Source organism: Balaenoptera ricei, chromosome 15, assembly GCF_028023285.1.
Source record: "Balaenoptera ricei isolate mBalRic1 chromosome 15, mBalRic1.hap2, whole genome shotgun sequence".
NCBI classification, from domain to species: Eukaryota; Metazoa; Chordata; class Mammalia; order Artiodactyla; family Balaenopteridae; genus Balaenoptera; species Balaenoptera ricei.
The window spans coordinates 69,665,435-69,690,929 of NC_082653.1; the positions used below are offsets into that span (position 1 = coordinate 69,665,435).

At 35.9% G+C, this 25,495-nt stretch overlaps 1 protein-coding gene across 8 annotated transcripts in view; it reads left to right on the top strand.

Moving 5' to 3' along the window:
- The window catches only part of TNRC6A (trinucleotide repeat containing adaptor 6A), a 97,795-nt gene that overhangs the window by 21,658 nt on the left and 50,642 nt on the right, over nt 1-25,495 (top strand). For all 8 annotated transcript variants that reach the window (XR_009497721.1, XM_059898307.1, XM_059898311.1 and 5 more), the window contains 2 exons: nt 1,028-1,115; nt 8,846-8,867. Coding sequence is in view for 7 of the 8 variants with exons in the window: in XM_059898307.1 (XP_059754290.1) it covers nt 1,028-1,115; nt 8,846-8,867 (110 nt within the window). In the remaining variant the exon portion in view is untranslated. The remainder of the gene's footprint in view (nt 1-1,027; nt 1,116-8,845; nt 8,868-25,495) is intronic.

Consider the following 25,495-nt stretch of genomic DNA (forward strand, 5'->3'; position numbering starts at 1 on the left):
TGTTGATCGTTAGGCTTCACTTGAGAGTTGTTTTTTTGGTTTTAGGCTGGATTTAAATGCATTTGCTACCTGTGGCCATGTAGCCATATAGGAATGGAAAGTGGATGGAAAGAGCTGAGTAGTTGTGGCCTTTCTATTCCTTATGCAGTCTTTGCTCTGTGCCTATTTCTGCTCAACCAGCTCTAATCTTGGAGCCTCTCTGGAGCTCTACCAGAGGATGGCACATACAGCCGTTTAAGACTTCTCTTGTGTTTATTCTTAGGTTGCAGCTTCCTTTGCTCTTGTTTATTCATCAGCTCTGAATAGATTTAGTACCCTTTTCCCTATCATTTCAGTGAGGGAGAGTAGAAAGGAGAAGACAAATACATTTGCCCATTCGTTTTGAAATCCTGAGCCAGAGGTTCTGTTGACAAATTTGAACATTTCTGATTTTAAGAATTGAAACAAACTTATATATGTTAGTGCATTATGGATTGTTTCCCAAGTATTGATAGAATAGTTTAGAATGTTTATAGGATATGAAATTAGTATAATGCTAAAATACAAGTCATCTATTTATGAATAAGTTGTGTTCTAAAAATAGGTATAAAGCTTTTTAGAGCAAGGAGAGCTGAAGATACCCCAGATACCTGGTCAGGAGAGGATTGTGGGGAAAGTTCCAGGCATTGCCGTTAGCTACTAATTGATAATTGGGGCCAGAAGCAAGGTAACTCTGCTCATGAGATGTTGTTTACATTCTAGAATTGGAGGAAGTTGCTTGTTTCCCAGTGTAAAATTTGCTAACTTTAGGTTGTCTTCCTTGATATAACATTAAGATAAAAGCTCTACTACTTGTGGCTTACTAAAGAAAAGTACTGTGCAGTGGCTGTATAGTTAGACTGAGGTTGCAAGTTGTGTTTTATTTCAATGAATGATAAAAGAATAATTTGCCATGTCTTTACTTCTAATAAGAGTGAAAATGAATCTATATGCAACATTACTGTTATTAATTCATTTTGGGAAAGTTAATTGCAACTGTGTGGTTCAGGGATTTAGTGCAAGAAGAAGAACAGTTGATGGAAGAAAAGAAAAAGAAAAAAGACGACAAGAAAAAGAAGGAAGCTGCTCAAAAGAAGGTAGTATATGTATAAACTAATTATTTATATTAAGCAGTTTAAACATAGATTAAAAAAGAAAATTACTCTTATCGGATTATTTAAAGCATCTGATTTAATGTTTTAACTTCAGTGGAGATTCATTTTAATATTTAATGTCTTTGAATATGCATTAATAGTAACTTGTTAAGTGTGTACAATTTAATGCATAGTTATTTGATTTTGCCAATAATTTTTTTCAAAGGTAAGTGCTTTGCATAGGTCTTTATTTTTCGATTAGGTGTTCCTAGGTTTTCATAATACATCATTTTATAGTGAGAAGAGCATGGAATTTGTAGCTGCATAGAGAGGCTTTGAAATCGGGCTCTCCCACATAGCATACAGAACAGTGTGGCCTTCAACTTTATTTAGCCTCTCTGGGCCTTAGTTTCCTTATGTTTTGTAAAATGAGAGTTGAATAAAATAAGTTAATGTAATACATACACATAATAGAAAATAAAGTAATAAAGGAAATAGTAATAAACAATAGGAAACAAAGTGTCAATTTCCTTTTCTCTTTTTATTTAGTACCTGGGCTGATTTTTTTAATTTGCAGATTATGTTAGGATATTTAAAAATAAGCCAAAGACATAATTGCTGCAAAAGATCTTTAACCAATACATTAATCAAAAACTGTAATCAAAGCAACACAAATTGCAGAAAAATAAAACATGCCTGTAAAGATTTTTCCAAATTAATACTAGAGGCTGATGTCAGTTAACCGAGTTAGGCACTCATCTCCTACTACATCAACGTTTCAAGGACCTTAAAAATGTTCCAGAAGACCCAGTGACGTTACTGTTCCATTTCTGTATTCTAATGAAAAGTTATGATTTTAATTTTTAATATATACCTTTTTTGTGCTAGGAACTGGATATAGACTAGAGCAACATAGTTATCTCCACACTATTTAGTAGAGAAAAACAGGATACAAAACTATGGCAGGTAGGGATCTGTTGAAGCACAGAGAGAAGTGCTTAACTCAGCCTGAAATGGGGTAGAGGGACAGGGAAATTTTCTTAGAATAGAAATTAGCCAAGTGAATAAGGAGCAGAATGGAAAATGATTCCAGCAGTATAAACTGAGAATTAAGTGTCTATAGCCTGTATGTGTTAAAGTATGGGTTTTGATTGCAGGGGGTGGTGGTGGGAAGGAGCCAAGTGTAGAAATGTCGCGATGAGACTGGAGGGGTTGGTCATAGCTGTTGGCACTTGTCCCATTTTGGCCATCGGGTGTTGGGGAAAACACCAAAGACATTTTAGTAGAGTGACATAAAAATTTGTATTTTAGAATTGTATTTAGAACCTTGGCCAATTGTGGAATTGGATTGGAAGGGGTAGAAACCAGAGGCTGAGTTATTGGTGAAGGGACTATTAAAAGAATCCATAGAACTTGTTGAAAGGATATGAAGGGAGAGTAACCTAGATTGACTTTTAGGTTCCAGAGTGAGTGGCTGAGTACATTTTGGGAGCAGTTAACCAGGCTAGGGGATACACAGAAAGGGGAAAAGAAATATAATTCAGTTCTGAACTTGCAGAGTTTAGGGTGTGATGAAGCAAGTAAACAGGGGAAGAGCAGAGTACAGAGCACTGTGGAGGATTAAGAGTGATGAGGATGAGTTGATTTAATAGGTGACCCTTGTTGTCGGCCTTTTGTTTACTCAGGAGTGATGGGAAGAGATTCATTGGTAATTGTCATAGGGTTTGGAATAGATTCCTAGTATAGAGTTTTGGCATTGATGATGCCTTAGGCCGTTGTCAGAGGCCTGTTGGTGGTATAGGATGGTCTTTGCAATTTGATCAATCTTTGCTTAGGATTTGTTATGAAAAAGTTGTGTCCTCTAAGTCTAAGGTTGGGAGGAAGGCTTATCAGACTCTTGTTCCGTGTGTGAAGGCCAGTTACTTAATGAAAAGAGCCTCTAAGAAACTTGAGATATATTGAGGAAGATGCTTGAGTATACTTTGTGTAGAATCATTAGTTTGGCAAGCATCTGAGTGATGCATTAGGCCATGTTGATCCCTGCTTCTAAGGAGTTCAAGATTTAGCTGGTAAGTCAGGATGTATGTGAAATGACTAGAGAAGAGGCCTTAAGTTATTATATAATGAAGCATGTTTATTTGGAATTTACTCTGTTTACTGAGGAAATTCTAAGAAAGAGAGGAGTCCCTCGAATGATTTCTTTAGTGTGTTTTTTTTTTAATTGAGGTATAACTGGCATATACAACATTTTAATAGTTTCATTTGTACAACATAATGATTCAATATTTGTGTATGTATTGTGAAATGATCACCCCAGTAAATCTGGTTAATCGTATCCATACTTAATTGGAGAATTTTTTTTCCTGTAATGAGAACTTTAAAAATTTTAAATATTGTATTTTTAAATATGTAATGTGAGTATAATTTTTAAGTTGTAACATATATAAATAAATGACTCTAATTGTAAAGTTTACCTTATTCTTTATAACCAAATCTAAATCACCAAGGCAGTGTCTTTAACACACGAATGATGATTTTCATGGCATTTGGCCCCTCACAAAATCTGAAGTGAGTTCTTCATACTGTTTACCACTCCATCCCTGCCTCACTGAGGGTTCCAGACTCTCACCCCAACTATGTCCCACTGGAACCATCATCAGAGGTGTGGTTCCATAACCATTAGAGAGATGGGGAGGGTTTTTTTTTTTCCCCTTTCTTTTGTCAGATCTTCAGCATTGATAGGGATTCCTATGTATCCTATAGAAAAAGTAATATCTAGTGATTGAACACAATATAAAGGAATATATAATATCTCTAATAAATGTTAAGCTTAGTAGACTAATGCCACTGTAAATAAGACTGTTCTCTAGTTAACCAGCTTACAACTGAATTTGAATACAACCCATTGGTGAAATGAGGACAGCTGGTATTTCTGTAGGCTGTTACCACATAGCTCTTTAAAAACAAAATAAAAGGAAAACTATCCCAGGTTGGCACACTTATAGCCCATATGAAAGATTGTGAGTCACAGGAGTTTTAAGATAAGTTTCCTGGAGCTTGTCTTTTGTCTGTAGTAGGAGCCAGCAGGTGTATCCAGGTAGGTGACAGAGATCTCCATAAGCTAGGGAGACAGGCCCATTTATATAAATGTTGAAACATGAATTCACTATGGTAAAAACAATCTGTTTGTTTTATGTAATCTATGCACACTTTGAAAAAAACTATATATTTTTGTTTCTGAAAAAGACTTCAGATACTATCTGTTTTAATCCATTCATTTTATGTATAAGGAGCACAAGCATTAAAATGAGTTAAGTGTCACCATCAGCGTGACAGAACAGGAATAGAATTGAAATCTTCTAATTCCCCCAGGTTTTCCAAAACTCGGTGCTATGGCTTTATCCTTTTGGTACAGAACATTATCTTATACTCTTACTTTATTTTTCACCAACTAAAGGTGAACTTTAAAGCTGGAAATAATATGGTGGTTTTTATAAGGCATTTAATAAGTCTTTATGCCATGAATACAGAAAACAGATTTAACAGTCCCTAACTGTGGTCTTTTAAAGAAATTTAAATTCAGACCAGAGTTAATTTAATTTCTATTTTAAATAAAAAACTAGATACACAACTCCTTACATAAACAATTAGACACCAAACAAAGCTCAGTGCACTATTTGTACTATGATAGTTTTTCTAATTTTGTTAGTTAGTTAAATATCAATTTAAATATTTAAATTCCTTTAAAATTTTTTGACACAAAATACATGGTTTTTATTTTATTTCAGTTCCATACATCTCTAGTTAATAATAGAAATCAATGGATGATTTTTTATTTTTTATTTTTTGAAAAGCCTTCTGTTTCACATCTAAGAATTATGGCTATTTGCTTATCTTCTGATTCTAGGCTCAGAAAATAATTTGATATAGCTCAGGAATGTAGTTTCTGTACTTAAGAAAAGGGTAACAATAGTAGTAGTAGGTTGTTACCATGGATTTATCTCTAGGTTCTGTTTTTAGAAGAAATTTCTAGATGGAATCTTGAGGGAAATGTAGTGAGGAGGAAAAAGGAGGATGAGAAATAGGTTAATTATAGAGGGATCATTTAGTATAAACTTTACTTTAAACATGTAATTGTAGTTCCTAGAAAGCATATAATGGTTGAGGGTTGGAAGGAGGCACCAACACAAATTGGGACCTTTCGGTTGAGAATGTTTAAAAGTCAGTGTTCATGGATATTTTTGTTATTGTGTTAAAAGCTTGAAGGGATTTTTATAAAAGGCTTTGTGGATCTAAATGTACTCATTTCGAGCTTAAATTAGACTTTCGTTGTAGAAAACTTCCAGTTTCATTCCTCCTTTTTGGAAATTTTAGTATTTACTAGTTATGTCTCCCAAAGGCTGTTTTGTTCTGAGACTAGAGATCATATTCAGCAGTCTAAGTAGCAAATTTTCTCAGTAACCTAAGTGGTAATATAACCAGGCCTGGAGCATTGCACTCATCAAGGGCAGTTAGGTATTGTCTTTACAGTCCTGGCCCTTATTTAAGCTTACTCTTCTCTTTTATTTTTTTAAAAAAATCATTCAGCAGACCTGAGTTCTAGACAGCATGCTGCTTGCTGAGAAATCACAGAAAAGATCTCTAACCAGGAATTATCTCATTTAAAATAAGTGAATCAAACTATTAATTCTTTATTCCTTGTTTTAGTTTCTAATACCTGGCACTGTTAAGACATTTTAGATGATTAGAAAAAGAGGAAAAAAGTAAGACCTGGGAGCTGGGAGTGAGTTTGAGTCAAGTTTGTGAGAGAAAGGAGCCAAAGCACGGGCGAAAGCCGAAGCATAACTCAGATTCAGGGCACTAGGGAATATCTGTTGAACGCTTTCTGTATGTTAGGCACTGTCCTAAGCGTGCTCTCTCTTTTTTTTTTCCCCTAAGCTCTTTATATGAGTTCAATCCTTTTAGCCTCACAACAACTCTGAGGTAGGTGTTTTTGTTGCCTGTCTTTTAGGTGAGGAAACCGAGCTTTAGAGAAGTTAACTAATTTTGACCAAGGTCGCACTGTAAATGGTGGAGCCAGGAGTCAAAGCCAGGCAGTCTGGCTTCAGACTCTGAGCTCTTAACCACTGAGGTATACTTAGGGGTCGAGGAGCTGGGATAAGTGGTGCAGAGCCTGACAGAAACAAAGCACCTGGCATGGACCTGGCACGGGTGTGTCTGCCACTTGTCTGATGCCTTCACTAATAAACTGAGGCAATTGTGTTAATTGCTTGTGGAATCACAGCTCAGGTTTTTTTGTTTGTTTTTAAGAAAAAAATATTCAAAATAGAAATATTTTTGCTTCTCAGTTTCCCAGAATCCCTTAATTCTGTTGTACAAGATCCACAATGATACCTCACGTTTGAATAGTATTATTTATCCAGAAAAGATCTTTTTATATTTTACTTGAGCCCTATAATAGCCCTGGAAAGGTAAGCAGAACAGGTTTTTTTTCTCTTCCTCCATTTGAGGGATTAGGAAACTGAGACCCAGAGGGTTTAAATGACAAGGTCATTTAAAAGTAAGACAAAACAAACCAAAAAAAGTTGAAGTTAATTTTAATATATTTTATATAACCCAATATATCCAAAATATTACTATTTCAACATGTAATCAGTATAAAATATTATCAGTGAAATTATTTACCTTTTTAAAAAATACTAAATAATAGAAATCTGGTATGTATTTTGTGCATATCACTTCACACTAGCTCTGTTTCAGTGGTCAGTAAACACATGGGGATAGTGGCCACCTTTTAGAACAGTGCAGACAAATATTCTTAAAATCACTGACCCCACTTGGAAAATTCTCTTTTTAATAGTTTGAGTAATACACAGGTTCCCTGGACCAACCAACAAAACCTATTTGAACAAAATGGAACTCTTTCAGTTCCGTTTCCTCCTAATCAGGAGCTCTTGGGTTCTATTACTTACATTCTTTCACTAGATCAGTTGGTGTTCTGATGGGCAGACTCCTTTGAGTGTCCCCTTGGTGCTGTTCTCTGTAGATGACACAGTACTGAATGAGGTTGATCATTGTTCTCAAGCAACATGGAGGTTTTCTTCCCAAAGGGGTTGGCATAGTAGATATCCTTCATGTTGTAAGGCCTAGAAGAGCAACACTGTATATCTTGGGGTTTAGTAATGTGGTCATGGTTTCTATGTACTGTAGCCTAGTTTCCTTTGGAAGTAAACCGTGGAAGAGACCAGGTGAGTTAAACAAAAAAACAAAACAACGCACAGAACAACACATAAAATCTGTCTTCAACATGCAGAATAATTTCCGTGTTTATTTTTTGGGTTTCAGAAAATTATGTTATCTTACAGTTTGATGTGATGCTTGTAATACTTGGAGGTATTCAGATACTGAGTTCTCTCTAATAAGACTATTTTTCTATTACCAGATTTTAAAAACAATTTCTTCCAGAAATAAATTAAGTGTTCAAGCTAGTTGACTGGTCTTCTGCCATTGTCCTTCCATCAATTTTTTTTTTTTTTTTAATTTTCGATCCATATAAAGTAAAAGATGGGCCTCCATTATTTTATGTGTCACTAGTGCTCTAAAACTTGGTAAAGTGCTTCAGTGCGTAGATTGACTCTCTGGCTTTCCGGGGATAGATTAATGTTTGGTGTGGCTTCAGTATTATGGTAATTGCCATATAGTTCTTTGCCATATAGTTCTATAATGATATAATTTTTAAAATGGTGTTTTTGGTAACAATTTAATATGACTAAGCAAAATGAATTATCCTGCCCTATGACAGTTAAGAAAAGCTTTATCTTCATTTAGAAACAATTCCTGGTTATTCAGTTAGTAATTATTCAATCTTCCCTCACCTCCCTGCCTATCCTTGTATCTTTTTTTTTTTAGGATTCCCACACAGTTGGGCATAATCAAAAAGTTGATTTTCACTTGTGGCCTTTGTCTGTAATCAGTTCTTTTTGAGGCCCTTGAAGTTTGAGCCAGACACCTTGAGGCAGGCCTACTGTCCTCAAGCCCCTCTCCCTGTTGTGTCAGAGACAGTGGAAGTAGGGGCAGGCATGGGAAGCAGGGCCCATGTCAGTTTAACTTCAGAAGACCGTAATTTTAATTGAATTGTCAGATGTGTCAGAAGTGACAAATGTTTCAAAAATTTTCCCACCCAAAAATACTTAAACGTTCACCATGCTTAACTGTAGCAGCCTAACTTCCAGGAGTTAAATGTATTACTAATTTGGCCGAAGAAGCTTTATGCAGCTTTTCTTCCAGAAAACTTAATTCATGTTTTATCATGTGAAACAAGAAAATTTGAAGCCCTTTAAACATTTGCAAAACTCATTAGATCCATTAAAAGGTAAAGGTGACAGTTATATAATTTTAAAGCTAAATGATGAGAGAAGTGAAGTTCCATTTATCATTATTATTATTATATACTGTCGTACAGTGGTGTCTCTTCTGCTTTGTGCCTAAAGCATTTCAAGAATTTTTTTTTTTTACTAATAAACATTGTGTCAGGGACAATGGGGCACATCTGTGGGAAAAGCATGCTTTCTTTGCATATCTTTTCCTATGCAGTTCATCTAAATGACAAATTCCTTATTTAATAAAAATGTATATGTCTTATGTAATAGTAATATATGAGCATTTTATCATAACAATCCATTTCTTTCAGTTTCATAATTACATTGTTTTTTGTTTGTTTGTTTTTATTTTAGGCCACTGAACAAAAAATCAAAGGTACGTTGTTTAAAGCTATTTTTTATTCTTTTTTCATTAAAGGAAGGTTGTTGATATGCATTTTTATTCACCTCCAGGATGGGAGAGAGAAGAGCATGAAAGGAACAGAGGGTGGGGACAGACTTCTTCAGTGACATCACCGTGGAGTCATCTTTTGGGGTTTATGATTTACTGTAGTATATATTACCACCTTAAAAATATACTGTTTCGAGACCTACCTTACATTTATCTCCTAGAATAAACACCACCTCCTAACATACTTCCTTGATTGGAGTCTGAGCACATGTGCCTTTCCTTCAGTCTTCCATCTAAAAGTCTTCTTGTCTGGAGCTACCTTTAGGACTTTATTTCTTGTTCTCTGTATAATATTGTCCCCCACTCCTTCCTGTAGGCAGACAGTGACATCCATTCTATATTATCACTGAGAATAGTAGATTGCTAACCTTATGGTCAGGTTGAACAGCCCCCAGTACATGCCAAGCAAAAGACTTCAGGGTGGTAAGGAAACAGGAACCTAATTCCTCTCACATCCTGAATCAGGAGTTCTTCACCTTCCCAGGAGTTGACTACCTGTAATGAAAGGTGTAGGGCTCTCTGATGCTGAACTTGTTAGGCCGAAAGATTCTGAATTTTTACGTAAGCTATACCAAAAGTATAATCTCTGCATTTGGCTGATACGTGCAGTCAAAACTGCTTGCTTTTATTAGAGGTTAAGGTAAGGCATTGCTTTTTTTTAAATAAATTTATTTATTTATATTTTTATTCTTGGCTGCATTGGGTCTTCGTTGCTGCGCGCGGGCTTTCTCTAGTTGCGGCGAGCGGGGGCTACTCTTCGTTGCGGTGGCTTCTCTTGTTGTGGAGCACGGGCTCTAGGTGCGTGGGCTTTAGTAGTTGTGATGTGCGGGCTCAGTAGTTGTGGCTCGCGGGCTCTAGAGCGCAGGTTCAGTAGTTGTGGCGCACGGACTTAGTTGCTCTGCGGCATGTGGGATCTTCCCGGACCAGGGCTCAAACCCGTGTCCCTTGCATTGGGAGGCAGATTCTTAACCACTGCGCCACCAGGGAAGTCCAAGGCATTGCTTAAGGTAACATTTTTAGGTGCAGCTGTATGAGAGTGAACAAGAACAGATAAGGAAGACCTTTTTGAGGTTGTGAGTCTTAAAGATGAGACAGCCGGTCAAAGAAAGAATGAAATGGCAGAGGGATCTGCATGATTGAAGGCACAGAGACAAGACATAATGTGATGTTATGTGCATTGGTGGTATTCCAAGAGCATTAAATACCTAGTGATAAGTGGTCAGGGTTGAAGGGTTTTTCTGAAGGAGGTAGGCAGGGACCAGGTCAGAGAGGGCCTTATATGCTAAATGTACTCAAGGAGCCACTGAAGAGCTTAAGAAGAGGGTGACATCATTTGTTTTTTCATTCTTTTAAATCTAGCAATCACTTACATGGAAAGTTTTAGTTGAAAGATGGGCAGGGATTTGAAAGATGGAGCTAACAGAAAAAAGACACTGGGCAGAAGAGGCAGGTGGACAAGAAGAGGGAATTCAGAGAACGAGTGTAAGGGTGTTAAAGGGAGGGGGCCGAATATAGGCATAGAGGTAGGGGGAACTAGAGGACTTCGTGCTGCTTAAAGAGTGGAGAGCTAGCAAAGGTTCTTGCATTTAGAGGTCATGGTCGTAAGCTATGCTTTAAGAACATTTCTTTGTCAGTTGTGTCTAGTGTCACCAAAAAGGAGCAGTACCAGAGAGAGAAGAGAAGGAATAGAGAGGGTAATGAGGATTTGAACTGAGGTCTTGACAGTAGAGGTAGGAGTTGGATGACAGATGTTTGAGATATAATTGACAGGATTGGCAACTGGTGAGATCAGAAGAGGACCTGAAGGTGATATTGCGGCTTTGAATTTGGATGTCTAAGAAAGTTACAGGGATGTGGAATGATGTAGGGAGTAGCACTGCCAAATTAATTTAGTAGGAACATGGGAAATTCCCTGGCCGTCCAGTGGTTAGGACTCTGAGCTTCCAGTGCAGGGGGCACAGGTTCCATCCCTGGTTGGGGAACTAAGGTCCCACAAGCCTTGCGGCGTGGCCTCCAGAAAAATAAATTTTAGTAGGAACACGACCAAATTAATTTTCTTAAAACTCCACTTTTCTCACACCACTCGCCTGGATAGGAATGTTAAGTTGTTCCTTGTTGCTTTGCTTCAAAACCAAACTCCTGGTTGACTTTCAAGTCCCTCTTTAATCTGACCTCCCATGATCTAACCAACTTGTTTCCCATCACTCCTTTATACTTTTCAGATCATTCTTATCTTTTTCATGTTCATTCCTGTTTGTTTCTTTTTGATCCCATTTCTTAGCCAAGGATGCCTTTCAGCTTTTCTAACCCTCTCAGAACTCATCTTCTAATGGATCCCTCTAACTGCCCTTGATCCTTCCCTTTCCAGTTTCTTAGGATGTTGTGATGTGTATTAAGCTTGGGGCATTCACTTATATTCTATCTTAGATTTTTAACGGGTCCATGGATATTTGTTTCTTCAGACATGATCTTTGAGTACCTACTGTTTATATCCTTTCCAAATGTAAGTCATTCTTTTGCATCCATACATAAAACATGAACATATTTGAATCTTTTTTTTAGATTTTCCACAATCCTGAGAATGTTAGGCTGAGTATATGAAAGTCACTTCAAAATGCTTTATATGTTGTTTTGCCCACTATTTTACTCACTTCATCCTTCTTTTGGTGGCAGCTCCCTTCATACTTGGTCACGCTTATTCTGATTCATGAAAATGTATTTATTTTTGTGGTGTGTACAATATATGGTGTTTATGGCAGTGATTAGATTATAAATTGGAGGCTTGTGGTATATGGGTTTGGCTCACACAGTTGTTTTTTTTACTAAACTTTATTGGAATAATTTATGATTTACTGAAAAGTTGAAGATAGTACAGAGAGTTTCCATATAGACCTCACCCAGTTCCCCATTATTAACATCTTACATTTCTGTGGTACATTTGTCAAAACTAAGAAACGGGCATATGTTGATATTACTGAACTCCAGACTGTATTTAGATTTCACCAGTTCTTCCATTAACTTTTCTGTTCTAGGATCCAATGCAAGATAATTTGTTTAGTTGTCATTTCTCCCTGATCTCCTCTGGTCTCCACACAGTGTTTTTATTGTTACCCTTTAAATTTTTAATTGATTGCCAACATTTGAAAATCAGGAGAATTCACCTAATTCAGGATTATAGTTTATACTGTCAGCATCATTTCTGTCTTTCTGTATTATAGAGTCTATATAAAGCCCAGGTTTAGTCACATGTGGCTATTAAGTACTTGAAATGTGGCTAATGTGACTGAGGAACTGAATTTTAAATTTTATTGGACCACATAGCTCTAGAGCCTTCTTGGTTGTTAAGAGTCAAGATTTTAGTGCTCAGACTGAGCATAACTGGTTAGGCCCGGCACTCCCTGTAGACTTCTGCCTTAATGAGCTATTTCCTTTTCTAAGGCTACTGCCGTTCCCGACTAAATAATACCTACTGATGCTGCTCTCATTCAGTGGTGAAACTGTATAAAAGCTGGATTTTTGTAAGGTGTCATAAATTAAATTCTTGACCAGCTTTCTTATATGAAAACAATATGATGTTTATTTCTTGGTGCAGTGGACTCATGCGTCATCTTATTCATAAAAATGTGGTGGACCATTATAATGAGTGACATCATGAAATTTCTGAAAATTTTATTCTTACCTTGTGACTTGAACTTTGAAAAACTGTAAGGAGCATAGCTATTTGAACGTTTGAATATTTGAAATTCCTTTCTAAAATATGTATATGATGAGTATCTCTTTGAAACAGCAGGGGAATGAAGTGCTAAAAAAATTATGGTGAGGTATAGGAACGGATGGGTATCCTGTGGACCTATACATTGTAAAGACAGGGAAGGACTGGGAACTCTGTCAAGAATAAACGTCATTTTTTAAAAACAGCTTTCCAGCTCTGACACTGGCTTGTTTTAGAAGCATACTGATTGTACATTCCTTGCAAAAGAATAAGCACTGTTAATTTTTGACAGCTAATATTTATTTTTCTGTCTGTCTGTCTATATCATGCCAGTGCTTTCTTCAAGTGGTTTCATAAGCAAGCTAATTACAGAGAATAACAAACCCTAGAGCTCCTAAAGGAGATGAGGGGAGCCTGGGATGGAAGCAGGAATAGAGAAAATTTGATACAGATTTTTTGTTTTCTGGTGATCACATAGGGAAGCATAGTTTATTGTGGCTATTCTCTTTCCGGATTAATTAAAAACTCATGAGAATTGAATCAGCATTTAAAACACATTTTTGTTCCTGCCATAGTTGGAAACCATTATTTGTATTCAATTCTAGCCTGTTTTTCTATCAAACACAATTTCATTACTTAAATCCATTGATCTAGGGAGTGATCAAAATATTCAAGAGCTGTTAAATCAGCTGCATGTCACATCATATTGGAGGCGTCCTGATAGCTAACTCTGAGCACTTACTCTGTAGCATGCACTGTGCTTTATGTTTATATTGTGCTTGATTATATTTCATTTAGTCAAGGTGAGATTCTAAATATTTAATTACGAATAGTGAATGGGCACCAGTGGTTCATAACACTGTACTGGAGCAGACCTAAGATCTTAATGTGCTAAGAGTAACCCTTAGCTATTGAATTTTGGGAAGTGTCTGGGACCCAGCGAAGGGACTGGGGCAGCAGCCTGGGAACTGTGAGATTTAATGCAGTGGATATTTAAAAACTAATACAGGAATAGGGCTTCATCAGTGTATACTAGCACAATATAAGCCTGCTTTTAATCGCTTCAACAGCCCTATGAGAGTGGATAGTATTATCACCATTTACAGGTAAAATCAAGACTAAGAAAGGTTAAGTAACTTGCCTGTTGGTTATGCAGCTGATTGGTGTCTGAGTAAGGGTTGGACTACTAACCCTACTGGGCTGTACTGCTTCTTTTTCTTTGAAAATATCCCTGTAGTTAGTTACATGGAAGACAGAACAGGAGAGCTACACCATTGCCCATGCTTTAATAATATGCAACGAATGAACTAAAACAATGCATCTTTTAAAAATATTACAGAAAGATCTTCCAGCAGATTTTATAGTATTTCCCTGTTGACTGAGCACAAAGAAATAAATAAAAAATTGTATTACCAGCAAAATTTTTTGAATCAGAGAGGTTTCGACAGTTTTGTGATGTGTGAAGTGGTTGACTTTCCAGGAATCATTTAACATTCATGAAATACTTACTGTGTGCCCACCCTGTTTCATGCACTGTTGTGGTCACTGTTGTGCATGAAACAAAACAAACTCCAAGTCCTTGACCCCGCTGTGTTTCCATTCTCATCTTTGTTTTAAATGTTTTTACCTGTGATCTCAGCTTAGCACTCTGTTTTCCCATGAGATCATAAGTTTCTCAATCACAAAGCCACCTACGATAATGAAATTCAGGAACTTTGGTGGCCTGACAAAGGATCACTGTACTGCATAAATTTTCAGAGGAGAAAATTGAGACCCAAATAGATTGTGACTTGAAGCACATTGCCTGACCTTGTTCACATAATGGCACATGTAGAAAATGACATTGGTGGGGCTATTGTAAACAGCAGAGGCTGCTCTCAGCTGAGGATGACGATCCTAGAGAGTCTGGTCCCCTGGCCTCTGAAGTGCTGCTCCCCTCAGCATCCCTGTAACCGATTCCTGTCACACAGGTTGGAAAGGTCTGCTGTTAGAATCGGGGTTCAGTTCAGTGTTTCTCTGCACAGTATGCATGGTAGAAACATGACTTTGTACTACAGGCAGGTACTAGGTAATATTCGGAAGACCAGGTTCTGATTCCGAATGTGCCATGATAGTACTTTGGCTCTATGAGAGATTTTGAAGGCAAATGGGTACTGACCTCTTTGAAGAAGAAGAGGTTGTTACTGATTAAGAATTTACTAATGAAAAAAAAAAAAAAAAAAAGAATTTACTAATGGTGAATGTGTTTCTATGAAGATGTCTTTGAGCTGTGTAACAAGAAGATTTCTAACTCTGCACTAACAGGAAGGGGGGAAATGGGCGTCTACTCCCATGGGAGTCAATAAAAAGTACTGTTTTTAGGTATATCAGAGTCACCATTTTTCCTTTTCTCCTATTGAGAAAGAAAAATGATTTATATAGATTTATACATGTAAATCTAGATTTATGTACTCAGGAGGTTATGAAGAATGCTAAGGACCCCTTTTTGTTTTAGGTAAGAACCATTTTATTTCTACCAAATGTAGATGTGTTTGCTTATAAATACTAATAAATTATTAAAATAAGTAGAAATTAAAGATTTTGGTGAATTCAGATGTCTGATGAGACTGGAGCAGGACAAAGGAGACAGGAAATAGATATGAGAAAAGCAGAGATTACTGCAGTTAACAAAGTAAACTATTGTCAAAAACTAGATTCAGAGACTAATGAGCCCATAGTTGTTGGAGGCATCGTATGGTTGTGTCCTGATCCCTGAGATACTCTGCCTGGGCAACAATTAGGTCTTCAATTTCAAAGAAAACAAATCAGGAGTCTTCTGGTTTAAATTTTGGAGTAGAAGTCGGGATGGATTAGCAAGAATAGCTTTATCAGTTATAACCAGGTAAAAGAAAGCTCCAGACTAGGAAAAAACACATTATATATCATAATTTTCACTTTTATATACTTGTAGTTCTAATTAGAATAGTAGCTGTGCTTCAGAATGCTTACTAAGAGCTCTCTCTCTCAGTGCCAGTAGCCTTAGTGAAAGTAGGCCTGATAAAATGTTACTTAAAGGCAGCATTTTGCCAGAAGCAAAAAGTATTGATTCATCTAATAAGATAATCCTGGAATTTTTTCGTAAACCAGGCATAGTGGTTAAAAGTCCAGTCTTCTGAGTCAGATAAACTTGGATTTGAATACTGCCTTTGTAGTTCTTATCTCTGTGACCTTGAGTAAGTACTGTAACCTCTAAACTTCGGTTTGACTCTGTTAAAAGGAGATAATCCAGGTTACTTAATGTGGGAATGAAATGATACATAATATAGAACATAAGTCACTGGAGGGTAGTTAATGCTGAGTGTGTAATAGATAACTTATTATTGTAAACGCTGGTTAGAAAATTTTGATTTGTAGCTTTCGAAGTCATTAAGCCAGAATTAGTCATTCCTTTATTTTTGGAGAGTTTGATTTTGCTCTTATAAGTAAGATGAAAATGTATACTGGGAGGAACATTAGTTGGGAGGTCAGATTTGGTTTTAAATTTTAGCTTCGCCATTTACTAGACGTTTAGTCATGGGCAGCCTTCTTCTGCCCTTAGTTGCCTTATCGGTAAAATGGAAGTAATAATTCAAATGCATAGAATCATGGTGAGGATAAAGAGATATTAGATAAATTGTGTGGCATCCAACTGATACTTGGTAAATTGTAGCTCCCACAACTATGGTTTTGCAGTATCCTAGCAACCTTTTAGTCCCTTGAAACATCATACTAGCAGTTTCCCCAGTCATTTCAGAGTTCCTCCTCACCCAGACGATGACTTGCTTTTTCCTCTCATTAAAGTAGAACCCAACCCAGCATGGGTGAATCACAGTGCAGTGTCTCTGCCATAGTGCAAGGAATATGTCTTGCAACATAAGAATGGGATATATTATCTTTATAAATTTGTCAGGCCAAAATTGGTATTTTATTGCTTTGATTTAAATATAAATCAATTTGTTTATTGATAAAATGGAGTATCATATGTTTAATTGTTTGTACTTTTTTGCTCTTATGAATTGCCCATCCTCTACCCGTTTACCTCTTGGGCCTAGAGTTTTTGTTATCTATTTACATGAGCTCTCTGTATAAGAAGCTCATTAACATTACATTTAATGTGTTTGATGCAAAAATTTCTAAGATTATGGACTGTATTATATGTTTGAGGTTGTTCTGAGGATGAGATACCTGGTAGAAATATCTAAGTATCAGACCCCATAGGGGGTACATATGCAGAAGATGCAAATATATGTTTAGAAGAAGGAAAGCAAAATTAAATAGCATTTATATTCTTAGTTTAAGACTCCGGTCCTAAACTCTAGTGACTCTGTTGAATGCTTTCCTATGTTAGGTTTAGCAGCCTTAAACCAAAACAGTACCTTTTCCCCTTTGGTTAGGGAAAATTGGGGTGGGCAGTGGGAGGGGAGGGAATGGATCCCTTTAACTTGTTCCAAAGGACAAATATTTTCCAGTTTGCCTTTTAGTTTGGAATAAATATATACACACAGACACCTTTGAAAAAATAAAATATACTGCATAATTTTATTTGCTCAAACTTAACCAATTTTTACTCTTTGATTTCTTGACTCATTTTTATGCTGAGAAAACCCACCGTTTATCCAGATTTTAGGAAAAGCTTTGCCTGTGTTTTCTGAAAGCTTTTAAAAAATTTAGCATTGTATAGTATAACTGTTTAATTTATCTGAACTTCATTTTTATATATATTTGGGACCATTTTTTCTAATTAAAAAAATCAAATTAAGCAAAAATTAAATTTAAAAACTCCTTTATTATATAACTTTGGCAAACTTTTTTTTTCCCCCAATGTGTTTGGGACTTTTTTTGTTGTTCCTGTCACTAACTTGTAGTTGAATTGTTAGGTATTATCTTTTGTTTTGTTTTGTTTTGTTTTGTTTTGGACTCACAGATGGAAGTCAAAAGCTCTATAGATGTTGCTACAGTATCTAGTAGAACAGTTTTCCAAATTTACTCAGAAATGAGAAACATGTGATATGTGCTTTTAAAAATACAGATTCTGATTTAGTATATCTGTGAGGCTTGAAAAACCTGTTTTTGTTTTAAACACATGCCCCATAGCACTTTTAATTAAATAAATTTGGGGATCACTTCTAGAATTGTTAGTTATGAAAGAGAGACTTGAGGGCAATCTGACTTTTTTAATTTAATTTTTATTTTATATTGGAGTATAGTTGATTTACAGTGTTGTGTTAGTTTCAGGTGTACAGCAAAGTGATTCAGTTATACATATAGCCATTCTTTTTCAGATTCTTTTCCCATATAGGTTATTATAGAATACTGAGTAGAGTTCCCTGTGCTATACAGTAGATGACATTTTTTTTTTAAAGCACGTGCCTCTGCCTGAAAAATAAATCTTTCATCATCCCCCTTTTCTGCATCTCACATATTTGGACAAAATTTGATGGACAGATTAACCAATATCTTGGAAATACCATATTGTGAATATTGTATGGGTATCCTCTAGCTCTTAAAGAAGATCTGTACGTTAGAACAGATGTACCTTGCCTAAGGTATTTTGCTGAAGAGCAGAATTTGTTAATAGGGTCGTTTCATCCAGAAATTCATTAATGAAGCTCGGTGGAAGAATTTATTCAGTCAGCTAAACCTAGAGGATTGTAGGACAAATCAGCTATGTTCCTCTTTGTGTTGGTAATTTAAGATGGGAAATTTTGGGTAGGAAGGTAAGAGTTCCTTGAAGAAGCAGAGCTAAGACCCAGGCAAAGGTATATTTCTGATTTCTCTAGGATTTTTGAACATGCCATTTGCTGTTCTTGGTGCTGGGAACACCAAGTGGAAAAAGGAAGAAGAAGTAAGAAACCTGCACTTACAGAACACATGTAGTGTAAGGCAGGGGTCCCCAACCCCCGGACCTGTTAGGAACCAGGCCGCACAGCAGGAGGTGAGTGGCAGGCCAGGGAGCAAAGCTTCACGTGCTGCTCCCCATCTCTCGCATTACTGCCTGAACCACACCACCCCACCCCCGTCTGTGGAAAATTGTCTTCCACGAAACCAGTCCCTGGTGCCAAAAAGGTTGGGGACTTCTGGTGTAAGGAATGCCTAAGAGTTTTATGGGAGTGCGGAGGGGATGTTGTCATAAAATACCTCTAAGATTAGCTGAATAGGGGGGTAGTGGGGGGTGATTAGTTGTTTCCTAGGAAAGGTGGTAGACAGAAAGATTTTCAAGGAAGGAATGTCATGAAAGAGCATGATGCCTTTCAGAGAATTGGAGGTATTTGATGCAGAAGAGGAGATGTGTGTGGATGTAGCAGGATATGAATCTGGAAAAGTGGTAGATAGGGGCTGTGCTAAGGACTTTGTGTTAATTCTGAGAGCACTTTAATAATATAGATAATGTGGGGCAGAGAGATGATAGATTTGGGGAGAGTGAAAAGGGGGTGGGATGGGATCAACACTTAAGCCAAGGAGACCAATTAGGTTTTTGCAAGATGAAATTGATAAGGGCCTAAATCACAGCAGTGACATTGGAGTTACAAGGATGCATTTGGATTGTATCAAGGAGATAATTAATCTGTTGGACCTTTAGACTGACTGGACCTAAAGGGATAGGGAGAATTTGAGGAAGATGTCCCTGCTTTAGTAATTAGATAGATAGTTTAGTAAACGTTTACTAAAATAAACAACAGCGCTCCTACTTCCCTGGCAGTTGTAACTTATTCTTGCCATGACTTCTCTTCTTCTGTCTGCTATTTAAACCTATTCTTTAGGTCTTGCCATTTCTTATTTTACAACTTCATAACTTCTTTTTCTACCTGTATGCTGAATCCTAAATCCATATTTTTAGTTCAAACTTTTACTAAATTCTAGAACCATATATTCAGTAGCATTCTTATAGCAGTGGTTTTCATAGTTTACCCGAGGACACCTGAGAGGCTTCCTGAAGCTTTCATGAGATCCACAAGGTTAAAACTATTTTCATAATGATAGTAGAAAGACTTTGTCTAGCCACTTATTCTCTCATGAGTATATAGTGGAGTTTTCTAGAGGGTACATAATGTGCAAGTCACAACAAATTGGATGCAGAAGTAGATGTGAGAATCCACCTGCCTTCTGTTAAGCCAGATGTTAAAGGGATTTGCAAAAATGTAAAACAATGCATACTTTACTTTTTTTGTTTTGGAAAATTTTTTTAAAAAAACATTTTAATATATAAAGGACTTTCTTAATGAGTCAATAAATATTTTAAAATTTTCTTTGTTTAAATTCCTAGTATGATAAACATCTATAGATGTAACCCACATAAACAAAAGATTTTTGGTGTTCTCAGTAATTTTTTAAAGTGTAAAGGGGTCTTGAGACCAAAAAGTTTGAGAATGGCTGTCCAATAGTAATAACAAACCTAACAATTAAAAAAACAAACAAAAAAAAACTAAACTCATTCTCACATACTTCCCAAATTTAATTTTTGTCTTCCATTTCATATCTTAGTAAATGGTACTGCTGTCTACTTGGATTCCAGGCCAGAAACCTGAGGTTCATCCTAATTCCTCCTCCCTTTTTTTACCCAGATGGTAATAGTAATCACTAACATTTATTGAGTACTAACTATGTGCCAGGTACTGTTTTTAGTTCTTTACGTCTATTATCTTGTTAAAACCTCACAAAAACCTGATGGGTGTACGTACTAATACTTAACTCTGTTTTGCAGATGAGGAAACAGGTACAGAGGGGATAAGTACTTTGCCCATGGTCATGTAGCTAGTAAGTTGGAGAGCCAAAATTTGAATCCAGCCAGTCTTTTGAACCTTTACTTCTTTGTTCTGGAACAGTTTATGTAAGATTGATATTATATATGCTTCTTGAGGATTTTATTTACATACTCCCTGTAAAGTCATCTGAGCCAGGTGCTCGTTAGGGAGGTAAATCTTGCAGGATCTTTCAGTGTCCTCTGCTGTCATTATTCCATAGGATCTTCTACTCCTCTGTGAGCTCATTTTGGTAAATTACATTTTACAGAGCAGAGGCTGGAAAACTACAGCCTGCAGGCCAGATCTGGCCCACTGCCTGTTTTTTTTTATGTGAAGTTTTGTTGGAACACAATCATATCCATTCATTTACGTGCTGTCTATGGCTGTTTTTTTTGTGCTACAGCAGCAAGTTGAGTAGTCGCAACAGAGACTGTATGGCCTGCAGAACCTAAAATGTTTACTCTCTGGCCCTTTACAGGAAAGATTTGCCAAGCCATGTTGTAGAACACTCAGTTTAGCTGGGTTTTCTGTTTTATTGGTATAGATTATAGTATTTTCTTGTCTTTACAGAATCTCTGTATTTGAAGTTATGTCCTTTTTTCCCCAGTACTATTTATATTTCTTCTTTTATTTCCCCCATTGTTTAGGATTACGAAAATCTTGTCTGATTTATTTGTAACAGTGTTAATGTTGGTATCCCATCTTATGCTGTGCCCTATAACAATTTAAATAGCATTTGATTTAGAGATAAATATTTCTTAAAAGTATGCTAGTTAAAAAAAAAATGAAGCAGTATGCATGGTAGTATTGATCAAACTATGTGATCCTGATTGATGATTTCATAAATTTCTCCACTTCTTCTATACTAATTAATCTATTTTTTTCTGCCTCTTCTGGGATCAGTGTTAAATAATTCCCTCCTCCAGTTTTTCCAATTATTTATTGAGTGGAGCCTTAAGAAATATCTTAATTTTAGAAAATCATTTCTTATTTTTTTTCCATTTTCTTTTTTAAAAATTAGGTTAATTCGTAGTTTACTTTTTTCATAGAACCATGCCTTGGATTTATTGGTTCTCTTATTTGCATTCCAAAAAACTTTTATTGAATCAACAATGTAAAATATTCCAGAGATCAAAATGTAAAATTATAGCATATATTGTTTATACTCCTTTTTTATATTTGTGTCATATATTTATTCAAATCTTTATTTGCTATTGGTTCACTTTTAAAGTAATTGATTTCTACTTTTATTTTTACTGATTCCTTCTTACTGCTTCCTTTAGTTCAATTTTTAACTTGAGTTGGTTGCTTCACATTCATTCTCATTTGTTGAAAATAATTAAGTCTATGGTATCTTAAAATTTATTATGTATATTGTTTTCACTATTTTTTTTTAATATCTAATTCTACAGTTTTGGTATTTATTTCCTCTTCAACTCAAAATTTATTTAAGTAAGGCATTGTATTTGCTAGTGTTTCTAGTGTGATGCCATTGTAATCCAGAAATACCATCTGTATTATTCCTACTTCTTGTAATTTATTGATGTTTTCTTTAGTGCTGAATAGTTTGTGTGTGCACTTCATGACTGTTTCTTGGGTACTTGTCAAAAAAGGTGTTACCTCATTTCAAGATATATGGTTTTGCTTTTTCTCAGTTTTTCTTTTCTGTCCCCACTTGGTTTACATGTTTTGATACTAAGATTTGGTATATAAAGGTTCTTAGCTGTTTATTTCTTTTTAGTTGTTTTCTTTTATCAATATGCAAAATCTTTATAATGCTTTCTCTTTGAACTTTAAAAGTCTGATATTAGTGTTGCTTTCATCTAAGTTTTGTTAGCATTTCTTGTTAGTATATCTGTCTCTGTACTTTTTTCCACCAATTTTCCTGCATTGTTTCGTTTCAGGAGTGATTTTTGATAAGTATATTCCTTAAGTTTGTTTTTTCTTTTCTTAACCCTGTTTAAGGTCTTTTATTAACTAGTTAATTTAACCCACTCACATTTTTATTGTGATTACAGATATTTTGAGTCTTACGCTTGACATTTCATTTTGTATTTCATGTTAACCACAATTTAAAAGTAATTCTCTTTATTGCATTTTCTGTGTCTGTTGAATGGATCGTTTTGTCATTTTTCCCCCTTCCAATGGTTTAGATATTTACTGACATAATTAACCTAAATTTTAACTACACATATACAGTAGCGAAAATTATTCAGTATTTATATCTGTTACCCAGCAGCTCCACCCTTACCCTGGCACACCTGCACGCACTGTTAGCTTCTCCTTTACTCTTTACGACTACATCCCATGTTTACATCTGAGATTTTACTTTAGATTATTTAGTTTAGTTTTATAATCAGTAGTTATGTGTCTTAATGCTTTTACTGGTGTCAGTGAAGTTTTCTGGCCCTAGAAACTAGTATCTATTTCAGCCTTATTTTCCCCATGGGGCTTTATTGATTAGAAATACAGGAGTTCTTTGAATTTTTGAGGTAGGTGTGGGGTTGCTGGGTGACCGATGTAAATACTGCTTCTGAGTTCCTAGTCACTTCTGAAGTAGTGTTAGGGTTCTTATACATGTCTTCATGTAGGTTATTCACAGTGTTTGCATGAAGGATATCTTCTAATTCCTTGAATGTATTAAACAACACTTTACTGTCTCACATAAATAACATCTTGTTTGGGTATTAAATTGTTGTCACAATCTTTTCCCTTTAGTAATGAAGTGGCGGGCAAATTTGTATTTTAGCAGTGGGTAACTGTACCACTTTAAGGTTACATTCAATTGCCAAATACCATACTGAGCCCAATACTAGGCATGTAAAAGCTGAGTTAGAGTTTTTATGTGCTGTATAATTTCATAGTTACATATACGTGATCTTCTTTTGGTTTCAGAGGTACTTTAGAATATTCTAGTTCCTTATTTTCCTCATGACAGAGGAATATACATTATTGTTACATTCTGGGAGCATAAAATTGTCTAGGAGACAGAATTTTCTACATAAAGTAATTAGACCTAGAATGCACTTGGCCCAAATGCTAATAAGAGGCTTTTCGGTTGCCTTCAAGAATGGAAGGAATTCCAAGCAATAGATGTAATGTTTGTGATTTTTCAGTGTAATTCCTCCTGAAATACAATTTCTTTGTATTACTTTAGAAAAATCACAATCAGATTTTTAAAAATAAGAGGTCAAGATCATATATTAAAAAGTATCAGTATTAGTGATATAGACTAAATCCACCAGTTCAGAGAAAGAAGACAATAGTGAGGCTAGACTGTTAAATGAAAGGTGGCTCTAGATCTGAGGATTTGTAAGAGGAAGTTGGGTGGCTATTGGAAACAACCCGTGTGACCAACACTTTATCACAGAATCGTATACATTTTAGGCATTTGATAAATATTTCTTTTATTTGGGCCACAGCAATAGCTTTTGTTTACTGAGTGTTTACATTACGCTGGGTACTAGATCAAGACTGTCTATACCATATAGACAAGGGAAAAGACACAGATATAGCGTAGCTAGTGAGTGGTGGGGTTGGAGCTCTTAACTCTTGAACAGTTTTCTCTGAGTGTCCTCACCGATCACATGGAGACGAATCACTTTATTTATCTGACAGTGACATCTGTGAAGATGCATCAAAATCTCAGAGAAACATTAAACTGCTACAAAAGTACAAAGTGGTATTATGCCAATCATTAAAAAATAGGCACTCTACAGGCATACCTCAGAGATATTGTGGGTTCGGTTCCAGGCCACCGGAGTAAAGTGAATATATATTTTTATTTTAAAAACTAATAACTTAAAACTGCCACACACAAAATGATAAAGTGAATATCACAATAAAGCGAGTCACAAATTTTTTTGTTTCCCAGTGCATATAAAAGTTATGTTTGCACTATCCTGTAGTCTGTTAAGTGTTTAATAGTATTATGTCTTAAAAAATGTACATACCTTAATTTAAAAATACTTTATTGCTAAAAAATGCTAACCATTATCTGAGCTTTCTGTGGATCGTAATCTCTTTGCAGCGGTAACATCAAAGATCACCGGTCATAGATCACCATAACTAATAATAATGAAAAAGTTTGAAACATGGCGAGAATTACCAAAATGTGAAACAGGGACACAAAGTGAGCAGGTGCTGTTGGAAAATATGGCGCCGATAGACTTGCTCGGTGCAGGGTTGCCACAAACCTTCCATTTGTTAAAAAAAAAAAAAAAAAAAAAACCACCACCGTATCTTCTAAGTGCAGTAAAGCGAAGCACAATAAACCAGAGTATGCGTGTATAGCCTTGTGTTTGGTGCTCTGTAAACATAAATATATTTAACCTTAGGATAGCTCTGCAAGCAATAGGTGTTATCCCTCTTTTACAGAGGAGACCACAGGCTTGGGTTTTTACAACTTGTCCAAAGACACAAGGCTTACTAAAGGCAGAGCTGGAATTGAAACCTGGGTCCATCTGGCACCAAAAGTTCATACACCACGCTGCCTCCCTGTAGTTTTAGAGATGGGGTATATTTTCACTGGTTTAGAGCATTTCCATCAGTTTATTTACTTATTTAATCTCTTTTAGGAGTCCAGAAATTCACTGTAGTCTCTGACTGTTCATACAGTAGACAGATAGCTATTTTTCAGACTCGCTTAAGACAGGGTATCCAAGTTATTTCTCTAGTTTTGGTTAGTCTCATAGATTTCAGTCTATGATCTTTTTATTTACATCCCAATTCTGAATTTGTCTTATTTGATTCAGGCTTTATATTTTAATAACAAAAAACAATGTTAACTTTGCTGTTTTGTAAGGGAACTAGCAGGATTATTTTCTACCCTTACTATTGTGTTGTCTTTCAAAGATGAAAAATAGGGACCAAACACATTAAACATGAGGCAGATTAAGAGCAGTTACTGGGGAGTTGAGGATTCTTTTGGGATTACCAAAACTTGATTTGTCACCTTTGTTCTTTTAGTTATTGTGAGTTCCAGCGTTGTGTAATCAGTGCTTGTTCTCTAATTGGAGATAATATGGGAAAGAGATGGTGAGCATGAACTGTCAGCCAGGACAGGGAATGCTGACTGGTGT